This window comes from Topomyia yanbarensis, chromosome 1 (assembly GCF_030247195.1).
Source record: "Topomyia yanbarensis strain Yona2022 chromosome 1, ASM3024719v1, whole genome shotgun sequence".
In the NCBI taxonomy this organism is placed as follows: Eukaryota; Metazoa; Arthropoda; class Insecta; order Diptera; family Culicidae; genus Topomyia; species Topomyia yanbarensis.
Genome location: NC_080670.1, coordinates 194832320 through 194845502, shown reverse-complemented (window position 1 = coordinate 194845502; position 13183 = coordinate 194832320). Strand labels below are relative to the sequence as shown.

Genomic DNA, 13183 nt, shown 5'->3' with positions numbered 1-13183 from the left:
TCGTTCGGTTCGGGTTCCACAACGACGTGCGTCAAGTCAGAAAGAAAAGAGTGTGCTGCAGCAATTCATACACACGCGAAATCGTACCAAGTAAAACGCATTTAGACAGTTTTTTCCGGCGCAAAAAACAGCATATTTCCTGCTTCCGACAACGGCAATTGTTTTTTGATTTTGTTACTCGTTTTCCTATAATTTAAACTAAGCGGCAAGATGTTTTGGGGTAAGTTTTCTGCGATCGAAAAATGTGTTTTCTTCCGGCGTCTTGTCGGGCGCACACAAGATGGCCTTCGTTTGAAACGATTTCAAAAGCATGTGAAAACATGTTTCCAGCTTCAAACGTGGTTGCTAATAAAACTAATTCTATTTTTTGGCAGGACTAATTCTGAAAGCCAACAAAAAGTACTCCCAGACGGTGGTCAAATCGTTCCATCTGTCTCAGGCGGCGCTGGATCTTTCGAAGGGTGGCGATGATGTACAGGTTATGTTAACTTCGGAGGAAAACACCTACCTACTGTGTACGCTGAGTAAGAAGACACCGCAGGTCGCGTTGGACTTGAACTTTATGGAAGGTGATCAGATCAGCTTGAGCACCAATGGGGAAGGAATCGTGCATCTGACCGGATATTTGGTACCGGAAGAGGAGGATCTTTTCGGTGGAGAAGAGGAGGATGAGGAAGAGGTAGAAGACGAAGAGCTGGAAGTTCAACAGCAGCTCAAAAGCAAGGGTGGAAAGGTGAGATTGAAATTATTTTAACTATTTTGTTCGGTACATTAACGCGTTTTCGTTTTAGGAACGTGCCGCCAAAAAGGTAGCACAGAAAGTAATCAAGAACGAAGTCCAAAAGCAGAAGGACGGCGATGAAGATGACGAACTAGACGAGACGTTCGAGCTGCCGAAGGGTGCCCAGAAGAAACCGGCTGGTGCTGATAGTGACGAAAGTGATTCCGACGACGATGAGGATGAGGAGGAAGATGACGACGAAGATGAAGATATGGATGATAGCAAAACTGGTCCGCAAGCAGAAGAAAAGGACAGCGAATCCGACGATGATGAGGAGGAGGATGATTCTGACGATGACGACTCGGACGAATCGGAAGATGAACAACCAGCGCCCAAGGTGGCAAAACTGGAGAAAAAGCCATCCAAGCAGAACGGACTCGAGAATGGTAAAGCTTCTTCGAAGGAGTTGAAAAAGGACGAAAAACAGCAGCAGAAAGAGGAATCCAAGGTTCGTACTCTTCAGGGAGGATTGGTCGTGGAAGATTTGAAGGTTGGTAATGGACCGGAAGCTAAACCCGGTAAGAAAGTGGTCGTATATTACGAAGGTCGCTTGAAGAAGAACAACAAGGTGTTCGATTCTACCTCGAAGGGTCCGGGTTTCAAGTTCGCCCTTGGACGAGGTGAGGTAATCAAGGGATGGGATCTGGGTGTGACTGGAATGAAGGTCGGAGGCAAGCGACGATTGACAGTTCCACACCAGTTGGCTTATGGCACTAAAGGAAGTCCGCCAGTAATTCCACCGAACAGTACGCTCGTGTTTGACGTCGAACTGAAGAATGTCCATTAAGCTAAAACCTTTCTCCACTTTCGTTTCGTGTGTCTATTATAACGTTAAGATGTTACACAATCACAAATTTGCATTCACAAACTACAAAATATCGGACTTAAGCAGCAGTGAAGAACACGTGTCATTCGGCAATCGTTCCAACGAAGATGAGATCTTCAGCAGAACGAAGGCAAATTAATTCAGACGAAGCAACAGGAAAAAAAGTTATTGCTCCTTTTTGTTGTAAAAAAGTTGCATTAATGTCACAGAGGGAAATGCTTCCCTGCGCCCGTGAATATAAAATGTGATGAAATTTAAATTACTTTGCAATGTTTTAGTTCGAAAAGTCCCTACTTTTTAGACTTCTTTTGGTAATTATTCAGTGATTAGGTCCTCAGTTTGGAACTAATTGAAAGCACCATTCGATTTATTGATGACATGCTTGTGGGTGAATGGAGAACTCAGTCTAGTTATGTGAGGTATGTAAACTGGAGCAACATCAGATGCTGTTTCAAGCTGTTCTCAAACTTTATTCGGCAGTTTTCACGCCGCCACTTGCGTTACGACTTGGTAAGGTCAAAATGATGTCGAAGGGCGTCGATAAGGATTGTCTGACAATGTTTTTCGCTTCAGATTGTTGCCAGCAGAGCTCCGAAGGAAATGGCGGATTCGGAGACAGATTTCGATTCTATGAGACGACCGACTTGCGGTATCAAGACGCCAGGAGAGATGTGCAGCGGTAAGCTGCAATTTTGCAGGTATCGAGTTTTAAAAGAGGGGAGGACACTTACTACCACTGAAATGAAATCTGTAAGTAGCACGAACACATATATTATAATTCCATCTAAACCTGTTCAGAAACTGTACGGGATGGCGCTGAGCCTGTGGCCTTCGACTGGCATGGTTCAGTCTCACTAGTTCTGTTTGATTTCTGTCATACGACAATTCAGTTTCTTATTCATTTTCATTAAGGTGAGAGAAGCTGGGCGTAAGATACTTTGTAAAAGTCGATCGTTGGCAGAGCTCGTTAATAAAATCGGCGGATATGAATTGGACAAGCCGAACAAGGAAATTTTTGCAAAGACGTATCCCATTAGCACAGAAATCGTTTGTAGCAGCTATTTCGCATGGACAGACTGGAACCAGTTATCAACGCTCAAACTATCTAAGCGGAGCATCTAAAGATGTAGGAACTATGTGTACTCAGGACGAGCAGGAAACTAGAACTTCGGAGGAACTGGTGGTTACCGTTGTTGGAACGATAAAAAAGCCGAAACCGATAGTGTTCCATGATGGAGATGTATCAGCCTCTTTTATTCACCATCCAACTGCCATGCAATGGACAAAGTTTGTCGTGATTATAAGATTATTGACCTTGCTTGCCGTAAGACGCCGGTTCCAATTACTTCCAAACGTCGTATTAGTGATGAAGGTTAGAACTCGATCAAGTCCAAGAAAATTGCTATTGTGTCAAAGGAAGAAGACAAGAACGCGGAATCGAATCGAACGTGATTATCCGACTTAGTCTAATGACGGCATTCTGACAGATCAGCAGCATTTTTTCTCTTGTTAATTTTGACTACCTGAAAAAATTTAAATAACAGAATTGTTTTGATAATCATATTCTAATAATTGTGAATTTTATTATTGCATTGTCTTAAATTGGCATTAGAGGAAAGCTTGCTGGAGCAATCAAAACTCAATTGCTAACATTTATTGATGGTTATTTACAGAGCGTAAAACAAGAATTGGTCTCCGTTAACGGATGCTATGATGAGCAAACATGCCCGTTGCATTTCTAGTTGATTCCAGCGCAGAAGTTAATACGGTTGGCGAGGATATCTTTAGCACATTTATGTCGACTAGATCTCCAATGAGTCATCAAAGTCTAGTCTCAGAACAAAACTAACATAGAAATAACGAACACGAAGCGACGTCATGTCTAACTAACGCGAAGATACCACAAAATACACAACGCGGGAAGAACAAACCCAAGCATAATAAATTTTTACGGCCCGGTCTTTAAAAGTGTCAAATGTAATGGAGAAAAAGGTATAGACCGCTCCAGGAGACCAAAGCCTAAATGAAAGCGCTTGAACCGACTATAGCTCATTAAACGTAAACGTCGTTCTTTGCCGGAAGAAGCTATGAGCTCTGCTGACATAAAGTAATGAAAAGAAAACCCTCCCCATATGGGCGGGGTCAATAAAATATGTATTACTGCTAACGCTATTTGTAAGTGTGATAACTCTAGTATTTAAACGATAATTTGAAAGAAATCGTTGGTATTCCACGGATCTACGTCTGGCGATAGTCATGGCATTAGTATTCATTTTCACTAACGAGATCGGCCACACAGTATATGTTGACAATCTTTTGATGGCTTCCAATGAACAAAAATGGATATCAAGGATTTTCTACGACGTTTCCACATGACTGAAAGCAATTCAATCTGGACGCCTGTTGAAGCCAATCAGCAATTGTCGAGGGCGATGCAATGGATGACAATGCCGATTGTTCCGTATCGTGAATTGGTGGGTGGATTATAATTTTTAGATCAGTGTACATGATATGCCGAGGCTCACTGGACAGCAACGAAGCGTATTCTATAATTTCTTAAGTGTACAAGGACAAAGAAGTTGCTTTACCTGAAGTGAGTTAGAGCAGTTTTCCAAGGTTTCAGTGGTGCTGGTTGAGGTAATGACCCTGATTTAAGGCGTTCGATGACTGGATATAGAAGGCATATCCATATGCCCTGGAGGCACTTTCTACGATAGAGGCAGAGTAACCGGCATTGTCGTGTACATTACCGAAAGCTCGGTTGGTGGTGCGGATTTTGTGCTGAGCTACTAGGTCACATGCAATCGATTCCAATCCCTGTTTAGAATTCTTGATATCGCTCTGAGAGCGAGCGACAATCCAGGCGTTACCGGAAACTTCACATTTCTGATTATGAAATTATTTTGATCAGGGGCACTTCCCTAACAGATGGACGAACCAGAAGCTAATGCTACTGCCAAAACCAGGTGAACATTTGAGGATCTTTCATCGTATAGACCAATTAACCTACTATGCTCGGGACACCTCGGAGAGGGTTATCCTCAACAGACTGAAAAAAATTATGGAGAAGTGATAACGGTTTGTCGAAGAACCAGTTCGGATTTCAGAGAGGTAAATCTACGGCGGTCGATGTCTATATGGCGCCGTGTAAACGGTAGACGTCCAGAACGTACACAATAGTGCGTCCTGGGAAGCCACTGCTGAATCGCTGCACAAAATGGGCGTCCCTAGCTACCTATGCAGAATCATGAGGAGCTAGTTCCAGAACCGAACAAGAAAACAAATCGGATAGAATAGCGGTCGGAGTTACGGAGTTGCAGATGATATCGTAATAACATATCGATTATACCTGCGAGAAGGCGGCCAAAGCTATCAAGCTTTAGCCAGAATTATGTCGAAAAACGTTGGGTCAAACAGTAGCAAGAAGCGCCCTCTGGCTAGTGTATCATCTTCTGTACTAAGGTATGGAGGTCCTGTCCGGGTTACGGCACTGGGTATACAGCGACTGTTACGAACCAGGCGCACTGCCCCGGTCAGAGTGAAGCGCCGCAGGGGTTCGCCGAACGACCGAGTATGACAGCTGCCAAAAGTATTTACCGTGAGGAGAACAATCTTGAACAGAATGTTAAGAAGGGATCAGTCATTCTTACATTCGTTATTACCACAGCAACCACGATGCAATCCTTCAACTGCGTTTCCAACTATTATTACTGTTTGAAAATTTGTAAGTACAGCACAGCGAATTTATTAATCAAATTTGAATCTACTTTATGAATAGGCCTAAAAGAGTGTTCTGTGAAGGTTTGTTGTTGCCGAAGATTAGTAGAAGCACTGATTTTGTGAGTAGGATGTGAGTCACTTGCTTTAACCAATTAATCACAATTATAAAATTGTAGCTTGAAGAATAGTCCAACTGCTAACAGAACTCTGCGTTTTAACTTTGACTCCGAAATAGCGACTGACGCTTGGGATTCGGCGGAAACTCACAGGCTCCTTTCTACCTGGGTTATTAGAAAGCATGGAGAAGCAATGACACAGACAGGTCATGAGCATTTCAAGCAGTACCTTTATCGGTTCAGTCACGCGGCGTGGTTACACATTTATCCGGAGAGGGTAAATGTCGGAGAAACTCCGGAGAATGTAGTCAAACATTTCAATAAGAAAACTTCAGTGAAAAACTGAAGACACCATTTAAAGTCTGCACTAGTTAGATTTTTGCTCGTCGTAGCACATATACATTAGCACTCGATTTGCTGACTTGGAATGTAGATGGGAGCGAATCCTTGCTAGAACCAGAGAGAAACAACCAATTAGTAGGATTTCAATTGGTACTAATGGCATTAAAAGGATGTCTCCAATAACGGGTGTTCAATAAAAATGATAATGATTTCAATACCATTCTGTAATTACAGTAAAAAACGTAAATATTCTTCTCTCCAAGAGAATTACTCTCTGGACTCCCTCGAAATGGGTGACGTGTTTCGCGTCGGAACAGCAAGCACTCCGCGTTGTACGGTTTTACGAAACGCATGGTCATCGTGGAAAAGATTACGGTAGACGCTCTTTCGAGACGAAAACGTGTCCGTGAGTACAGTTTACCGGATCCTGGTATCCCTGAGAGTGGAGCGAAATATCGGTAGCGGCAGTCCGGCGAAGACAATGGCGAAGTAGAAGAAGAAGGAAGCGTCGAAAATAGCACTGCTCCCATATCTTGATTCACCGAACCCTCAAGATGGAGGACATCATCTACACAGACGAGTACATAGCAATCGGGAAATCGCAGTGCCGATGGATGACGAAGAACTACCGCGGGACGTCGCTCGTGCTGGACGACGAAAGTCACTTTTCGCTCTCGAAGACCCGCATTCCCGGAAATGACAGCTACTATTCCAGCGACAAGTTGGCCACATCCCCCGCGGTAAAATATAAGTTTAAGCATAAATTTGAAAAAAAAAAGTTATGCTGTATATCGCCGTATCGAACAGAGGGATTTCAAAGCCGTGGTTCAAGCCGAGCGGTTTGGCCATCAATCAACAAGTGTACCAGGAGGAGTTTCTTGAGAAAATTCTTCTGCCGTTCTTAAAGGAGCATCATGCGGATGGGAAGTACGTCTTCTGGTCGGACAAGGCGTCTTCCCATTACGCCAAGAAGACGTTGGAGCATCTTGAGCAGAAAAAGATACCGTACGTGCCGAAAGAAAGGAACCCGACCAACTTGCCCCAGTGCCGTTCCATTGAGAATTTTTTCGGCTCGCTCAGTGCCCTAGTGTACAATAATAATTGGCGTGTCAAAGATGCGAAGCAGTTGACCACCCGGATCCGGAATTGTACCCGGAAGATGGATGCCAGTGCCGTCCAGCGCTCTTGTGAGAGCATCGCGACTAAGTTGCGTCGTACGGCTGACCAAGGGCCCGATAGTAGGTAACAATATCTAGGAACATTCTTCAATGAACATACACAGGCTGTACCTAGAGTTTTCAAACAATATTCTGATGCAGATTAGAACCGTGAGTTAATATCTCAGTCCTTTTTCAATTTTTTGGCCCGAAACTATTGAAAAAAACATTTTTTAGTTTGTTTCCTTTTAGGACATTAACACATCCAAACCCATGCGACTTACACGACCCTATAGGTTGCCTTATCAGATCTACCATAGTTTGCAGATGAAACTTGAGATGGCAGGTTGCTAGCGGATTGACAAAGTACCAGATCATGCTGTGTGGGGTGCTGTCCCGGTTAACAATGAGGCGAACGAGATATTTGCAGATACGTCATTTAGTAGGACAACTGTCAGTTTGCTGGTTGAGTTTAATTTGGTTTTTTTAAATTTAAAAATCATAAAAGAATAATTAAGGTTTAAGAATGATATGAGTGTACTCGTAAGGACACCCACTACCAATACATATGAAAAACTGGCACAATTTTTCCAAATTCAAGATCCCTATTGGAGATATGCGTTATATACACGGGCTTCGGACACCAGGTAAGAAACAGCAAAGGCCCGTACAGATCGGACACGTGCAGAAAATGCGGGACACATTGGACCGCACAAAGTAACGTACTAACCGATAAGCTAATTGGGCGAAGAACGGTTGTCATCGGAGGGGATTTCAATGACTAGAGGTTGGGGAGCAGACTGACTGACGCAAAATAATCCGTCCTACAGGAGGCTTTGACAAAGCTGGGTGGAAAGATGTGTAAGGAAAATACCGCAAGCCTACTTCGCTAAGACGGATGAGAATCCATCATCGACGTATTATTCTTCAGTTCATTGCTAGTGAGAAACATGAACTGCGAAGTTAGTGTGGATCGGCCACCAGCTGATTCTTCATTACAGCGTTAACCAACGGCACCCTACGGCAATACGGCGGACGAGATCTGTTAAGAGGAAGTGGAAGATGGAAGACTTCGGCAAGAAACTTCTAGTTGAGGGTCCTAGCGTAGATAACGGTGCTCCGAGCAGACAGACAAACGAACGGAAAGGTTAACGAGGGCATGTGATAAAACAATGGCTAAAAGCAATGGCTGGAACAAACGAATGGAACGAGATACTAAGCATTTTGCGACCTGCCTACCTTAGAGCCAGAACGGAAAAAGATAGAGGCGCCTGCGACCAAAAACGCTTTCAAACTGGAGAGGAAGGCGAACAAATTCAACAGATACAAAAAACTGTACACGACTCTAAGCCAAATTTTGAATTTTCGAAAAAAAAGGAATCATTTTCTAATTATCGATAAAAAACGAAGTAAAGATCAAAAGCAGAAATTCGTATGTCTTCATTTTGCCGCAAAAAATTTTCAAATATGGTGAAACTGTTGGAGGTGATCTGTGCGATATATAGCCGCCGACAACGAACCGCATTTGGCTGACTAACTGGTATCCCGGGCGTGAGAAAAGCTCTGTTAGATATAAGATCATTGCATTAGAAAAACCCGTACAATAAAGACGATTCTTTCCTTCTTTCACGATAAGCGTAGTACTTGTTCTTTCGGTGCCTTTCCGGATCGCATTGGACTGTCCACTGCATAACCTGCTGTGGAACTTGATTATCCCACAAAACCAGTGGCTCGAAATATTACAGCCACATTCGCTGAACAATATTACAGGAGAACATAAGCTTAGCAAACGTTCATTCCGAGGAAAGGCCTACCATAAAAACTTACAAAAATGCCCTACGCGCGGCACTAGCTGCAACGTTTGTGGGCTAAAAAATCACTACGAAGCAGTATGTACAGCGATGCCACATGTTTTTGTGAAATGTCTGTATCAGAATAATTAAAATGTCTGTAAAAGTCTGTAGATGGTTCTGTAAATCTTATTTAAACTAGGTTATTACTTTAAAAGTAGCTTGAAATTAGAAAACTATTGTGAAGGAATCGCTCGAATTCGGATACAATTGTTCTAGTGCAATTTTGTTAAACACTGTTACTCTTTTAAAAATCTGTAGATTTCTGATTACGTCTGTAGGAGACCATCAAAAGTCTGTAAAATACAGACATATCTGTAAATCTGGCATCGCTGAGTATGTAGGATGAAAAAAGAGGAAAGCAAACAATCTAGCTTCACAGACACAGATAAAAAGCGGTCGAAAAACTGTCGAAGAAACGGAGTAACTTAACAATCACAGGAGAGTGAGAACGATCAGGAATCGACCACAATATGCCAATACCTTTTACATTTGGATGTAGATAAAACAATTCAATCCGTTGTTTAGCAGCCATGTCGTATTGGTGTGACTTTGAAGGAAGAACTACGCCAAGAATTGGAAAAGCTAGAAAAATAGGAGTATCCTCCGCTCTTCCCCCATCGGCCAGTACACAAAGTGACATGGGTTTTCCGTGATGGCTTCACGGAGAATCAAATCGACCATATCTGCATGAGCCGAAAATGGAGAAGGAGCCTCCTTGATGTGCGTAACAAGCGTAGCGTTGATATAGCGTCCGACCACCATCTCCTAATCGGCGAGATTCGGCTGCGTATTGCAAGGATTCATCGACAGGAGGAGAAGATCGGGCGTCGGTTTAACACACGTCGTCTGGAAGATGCTGCGGTAAGAAGGTCCTTCGTCGAGGAGCTGGAGAACCATGCTGCAGATATTCCGGAAGGTGGAAGCGTAGAAGATAAATGGACCGCCATCAAGAACGCCTTCATCACCACCGGCGAGAATAATCTGCGTGAGCTACGTACCCAGAGAAAACAGTGGATCACAGATGACACCTGGAAGAAGATAGAGGAACGAAGGGACGCTAAAGCCGCGATTGAGCGAGCTAAAACACGAGGAGCCAAAGCCGCAGCCCGTCAGCGCTATTCGGCTCTAGAGAAGGAAGTGTAACTCATGTAGAAGAGGCAAAAGAGCGTGGGCAGACTCCCTAGCCGACGAAGGTGAGAAAGCCGCAAACACTGGCGACATCCGTCTCCTCTACGATATCTCACGCCGCCTTAGTGGGACAAAGATTAATGCTACGATGCCCCTAAAAGACACGTCTGGACAGTTGTTAACCGACCGCGCTGACCAGCTGAAACGCTGGTTCGAACACTTTGAAAACCTTTTTCAAGTGTCGGTCACGCCACCTGTTCCACCACTCGGCATGATCCGACAAGGGTTCGACGTATTAGCCGCGTTAACACCGAAACTCCATCATTGCAAGAGATAGAAGCAGCCATCCGGAGCATGAAATCGAACAGAGCCCCAGGGGTCGATCGCATATCAGCAGTGATGCTCAAATCTGACCCCGTAGTATCTGCACAACTGTTGCATCAATTATTCTACAATATCTGGGACACTGCGACTTTTCCGGCCGACTGGATGCAAGGCGTCTTAGTGAAGGTACCCAAAAAGGGTGACCTGACTGTATGTGATAATTGGCGGGGCATCATATTACTGTGTATCGTTCTCAAAGATCTCTGCAAAGTGTTCCTGAACCGGATACAGAAGAAGATTGACGCAACTCTCCGACGGTAGCAGGCAGGATTCCGTGTCGGATGATCCTTTGCGGACCATATTGTCACGCTCCGTATCATCCTGGAGCAAGTCAATGAATTCCAAGAGTCTCTCTACTTAGTTTTCATCGACTACGAAACGGCTTTCGACCGTCTCAATCACGAAAACATGTGGGGTACTGAGACGCAAGGGAGTCCCTGAGAAAATCATCGGTCTAATTGAAGCACAGTACGAGGCATTTTCGTGCAGAATATTGCACGATGGTGTCTTGTCTGACCCTATCCGGGTCGTGGCTGGAGTTAGGCAAGGATGTATTCTATCACCGCTACTGTTCCTCGTCGTAATCGACGAGATCCTGGTAGGAGCGATTGACCGTGAGCCAAATCGTGGGTTGCTGTGGCAACCTATTACTATGGGAGCATCTGAATGACTTCGAATTGGCTGATGACGTTGCTCTCCTAGCACAACGGCGCTCTGACATGCAGAGTAAGCTTGATGATCTTGCCGATCGCTCCTCCGCGGCAGGCCTCAAAATCAACGTCAACAAGACCAAATCGTTGGATATAAACACGGTCAACCCTTCCAGCTTTACGATAGCTGGGCAAGCACTCGAAAATGTATCTTGGTAGCCAAATGGCGCCTGATGGAGGCACCAAGATCGACATAGGAGAAGGGATCAAGAAGGCGAGGGCTGCTTTTGCGAGTTTAAGAAATATCTGGAAAAACAATCAGATTAGTCGACGCACCGAAACCCGAATATTCAACTCGAACGTGAAATCTGTACTACTATATGCCAGTGAAACCTGGTGCGTATCAGTGGAGAACATGCAACGGCTGTAGGTTTTCATTAATATATGCCTACGGTACATAATTCGTGCATGGTGGCCTCACAACTGGATCTCTAATGCTGAGCTCCATCGTAGATGTCATCAGAAGCCGATAGCGACAGAAATTCTGGAACGAAAGTGGAGGTGGGTCGGCCACACTCTGCACAGGGGCGGAAACGAAATATGCAAGCAAGCGTTAGACTGGAACCCAGCAGGACATTGCAGCAGAGGCAGACCCAGAGGCTCATGGCGGCGCAACCTCAGCAAGGAAATAAAAGAAGTCGATGAAAGTTTGACCTGGCAGCAGATCAAGGCGATGGCGGGCAATCGCCCAGTATGGCGATCTTTCACAACGGCCCTTTGCACCAGCAGGGGTTCGCAGGAATAAGAGTAAGTAAGTTTACCAATGTCACTCTAGAGTTGAAGCAAATTCCCAAATTCCCCTGTACCCGTATCAGAAAGTCTCCATGGACATGTGACCTGAAGGGTCCTAAGTCAGTGTATCGGTTTACCGTCGACCATTATACCGATTATTTCAAAGTTGCAAACTCAAACCGCAGCAGCTGTCATAAAAATATGAAAACGAAACTTTGTCTAAAATGGCAAGCTGCAAGAAATCGGCGGTGAAAAACACACCGCAACACACCGAACAAGATGGGTAATTCACCAGTCCAGCGTCTGTTGAGCCGTCGAACGCGTTGTGCAATGCCGATGAGAAAATATATACCGAAAATAGAGGAAAACGTTTCTGAGAAAATCTACAGAAATTGTCAGCATAACAAACCGATTTCGCTGAATAAAGCAATCATTCAATTCGTAACCGCGCGCACGAGACGCTCTTCCACATCTGTCAAATGGATTCCGAGCAATACCTTGTTTGAAGTGTCCGGATTCTAGCAGGACGATAAAGATCGAATGAGTCAAACAAGCTACGTTTGTTTGTTGTCAACTGCTTCGGAAGACTAAAACAGTATACGGCCTAATGACCCTATTAGTAATGATCATGGACGGAATCGAACGCCGCCTTGAAATCCACTGCATGCTGATTGCGCACAATTAGACGAAAGAAGGACAAAACGTTCCATTGCAGTAACTAATCGGGCAAAAAATCAAATTGCGTCCTCCGATTGCTATACAAACAGACGCTAATCCAGTTCCGAAGCGATCGTCAGTCATTGAATTGAAAGCAATTAAGTACAAAACCACCTCAATCAATCCCAGCTCGATAAGCACAAAAATAATGGTTCGGATTGAGTGAAAACGTCAGACAAAAAAAACAACATTCAGCCTGTGGTATTGTAATGTGCAATGAGTCCGCTAATCACCATTTCTCACGGCGGCTGTTCTTTGCTGTATATATGTCTGTGTGGTATAACAACGTAAGCCGTACACCTTATTCACCTTGCCGATACCGTAGTAACGTATATAGTAACCCTGTTTTCCCAGCCACCTACCCGGGTGAAGGTGTAAATCGGCCGTTCCTAATTCGCTTCGATTACCGAACGGGGCACAATAATGACGGAGCGATCAGTGTCATGGCCTGCCTCGCTGAATAAGACCCCGTTCGATCCATTTTCTTCTTCATTTGTGTGTTCGGTTTTTTTTGTTCAAATCCTGTTATGCATTCGGCATGCATTATGACGCGCGGTCAGTCAGTCAGTCAGTATACGATTCATTCACCGCATCAGAAAAAAAAACAGGAACAGAATCGAGCAAGAGAGCATATAGTAATTCAAATTCCCTGCCAACCGGCGGTTCAGTCTAACAGTAACAACCGAACGGAGCAGAACTCTACAACAACAAAAAATC

The 13183-nt window shown here is 44.3% G+C and overlaps 1 protein-coding gene across 1 annotated transcript; it reads left to right on the top strand.

The window, feature by feature from the left end:
- LOC131686226 (46 kDa FK506-binding nuclear protein) lies at nt 1-1866 on the top strand. Its single transcript, XM_058970478.1, has 3 exons — nt 1-220; nt 375-733; nt 792-1866. The coding sequence occupies exons 1-3, from the start codon at nt 211-213 to the stop codon at nt 1566-1568; spliced, it is 1146 nt and encodes a 381-aa protein (XP_058826461.1). The 5' UTR covers nt 1-210; the 3' UTR covers nt 1569-1866.
- The last annotated feature ends 11317 nt before the right edge of the window (nt 1867-13183 follow it).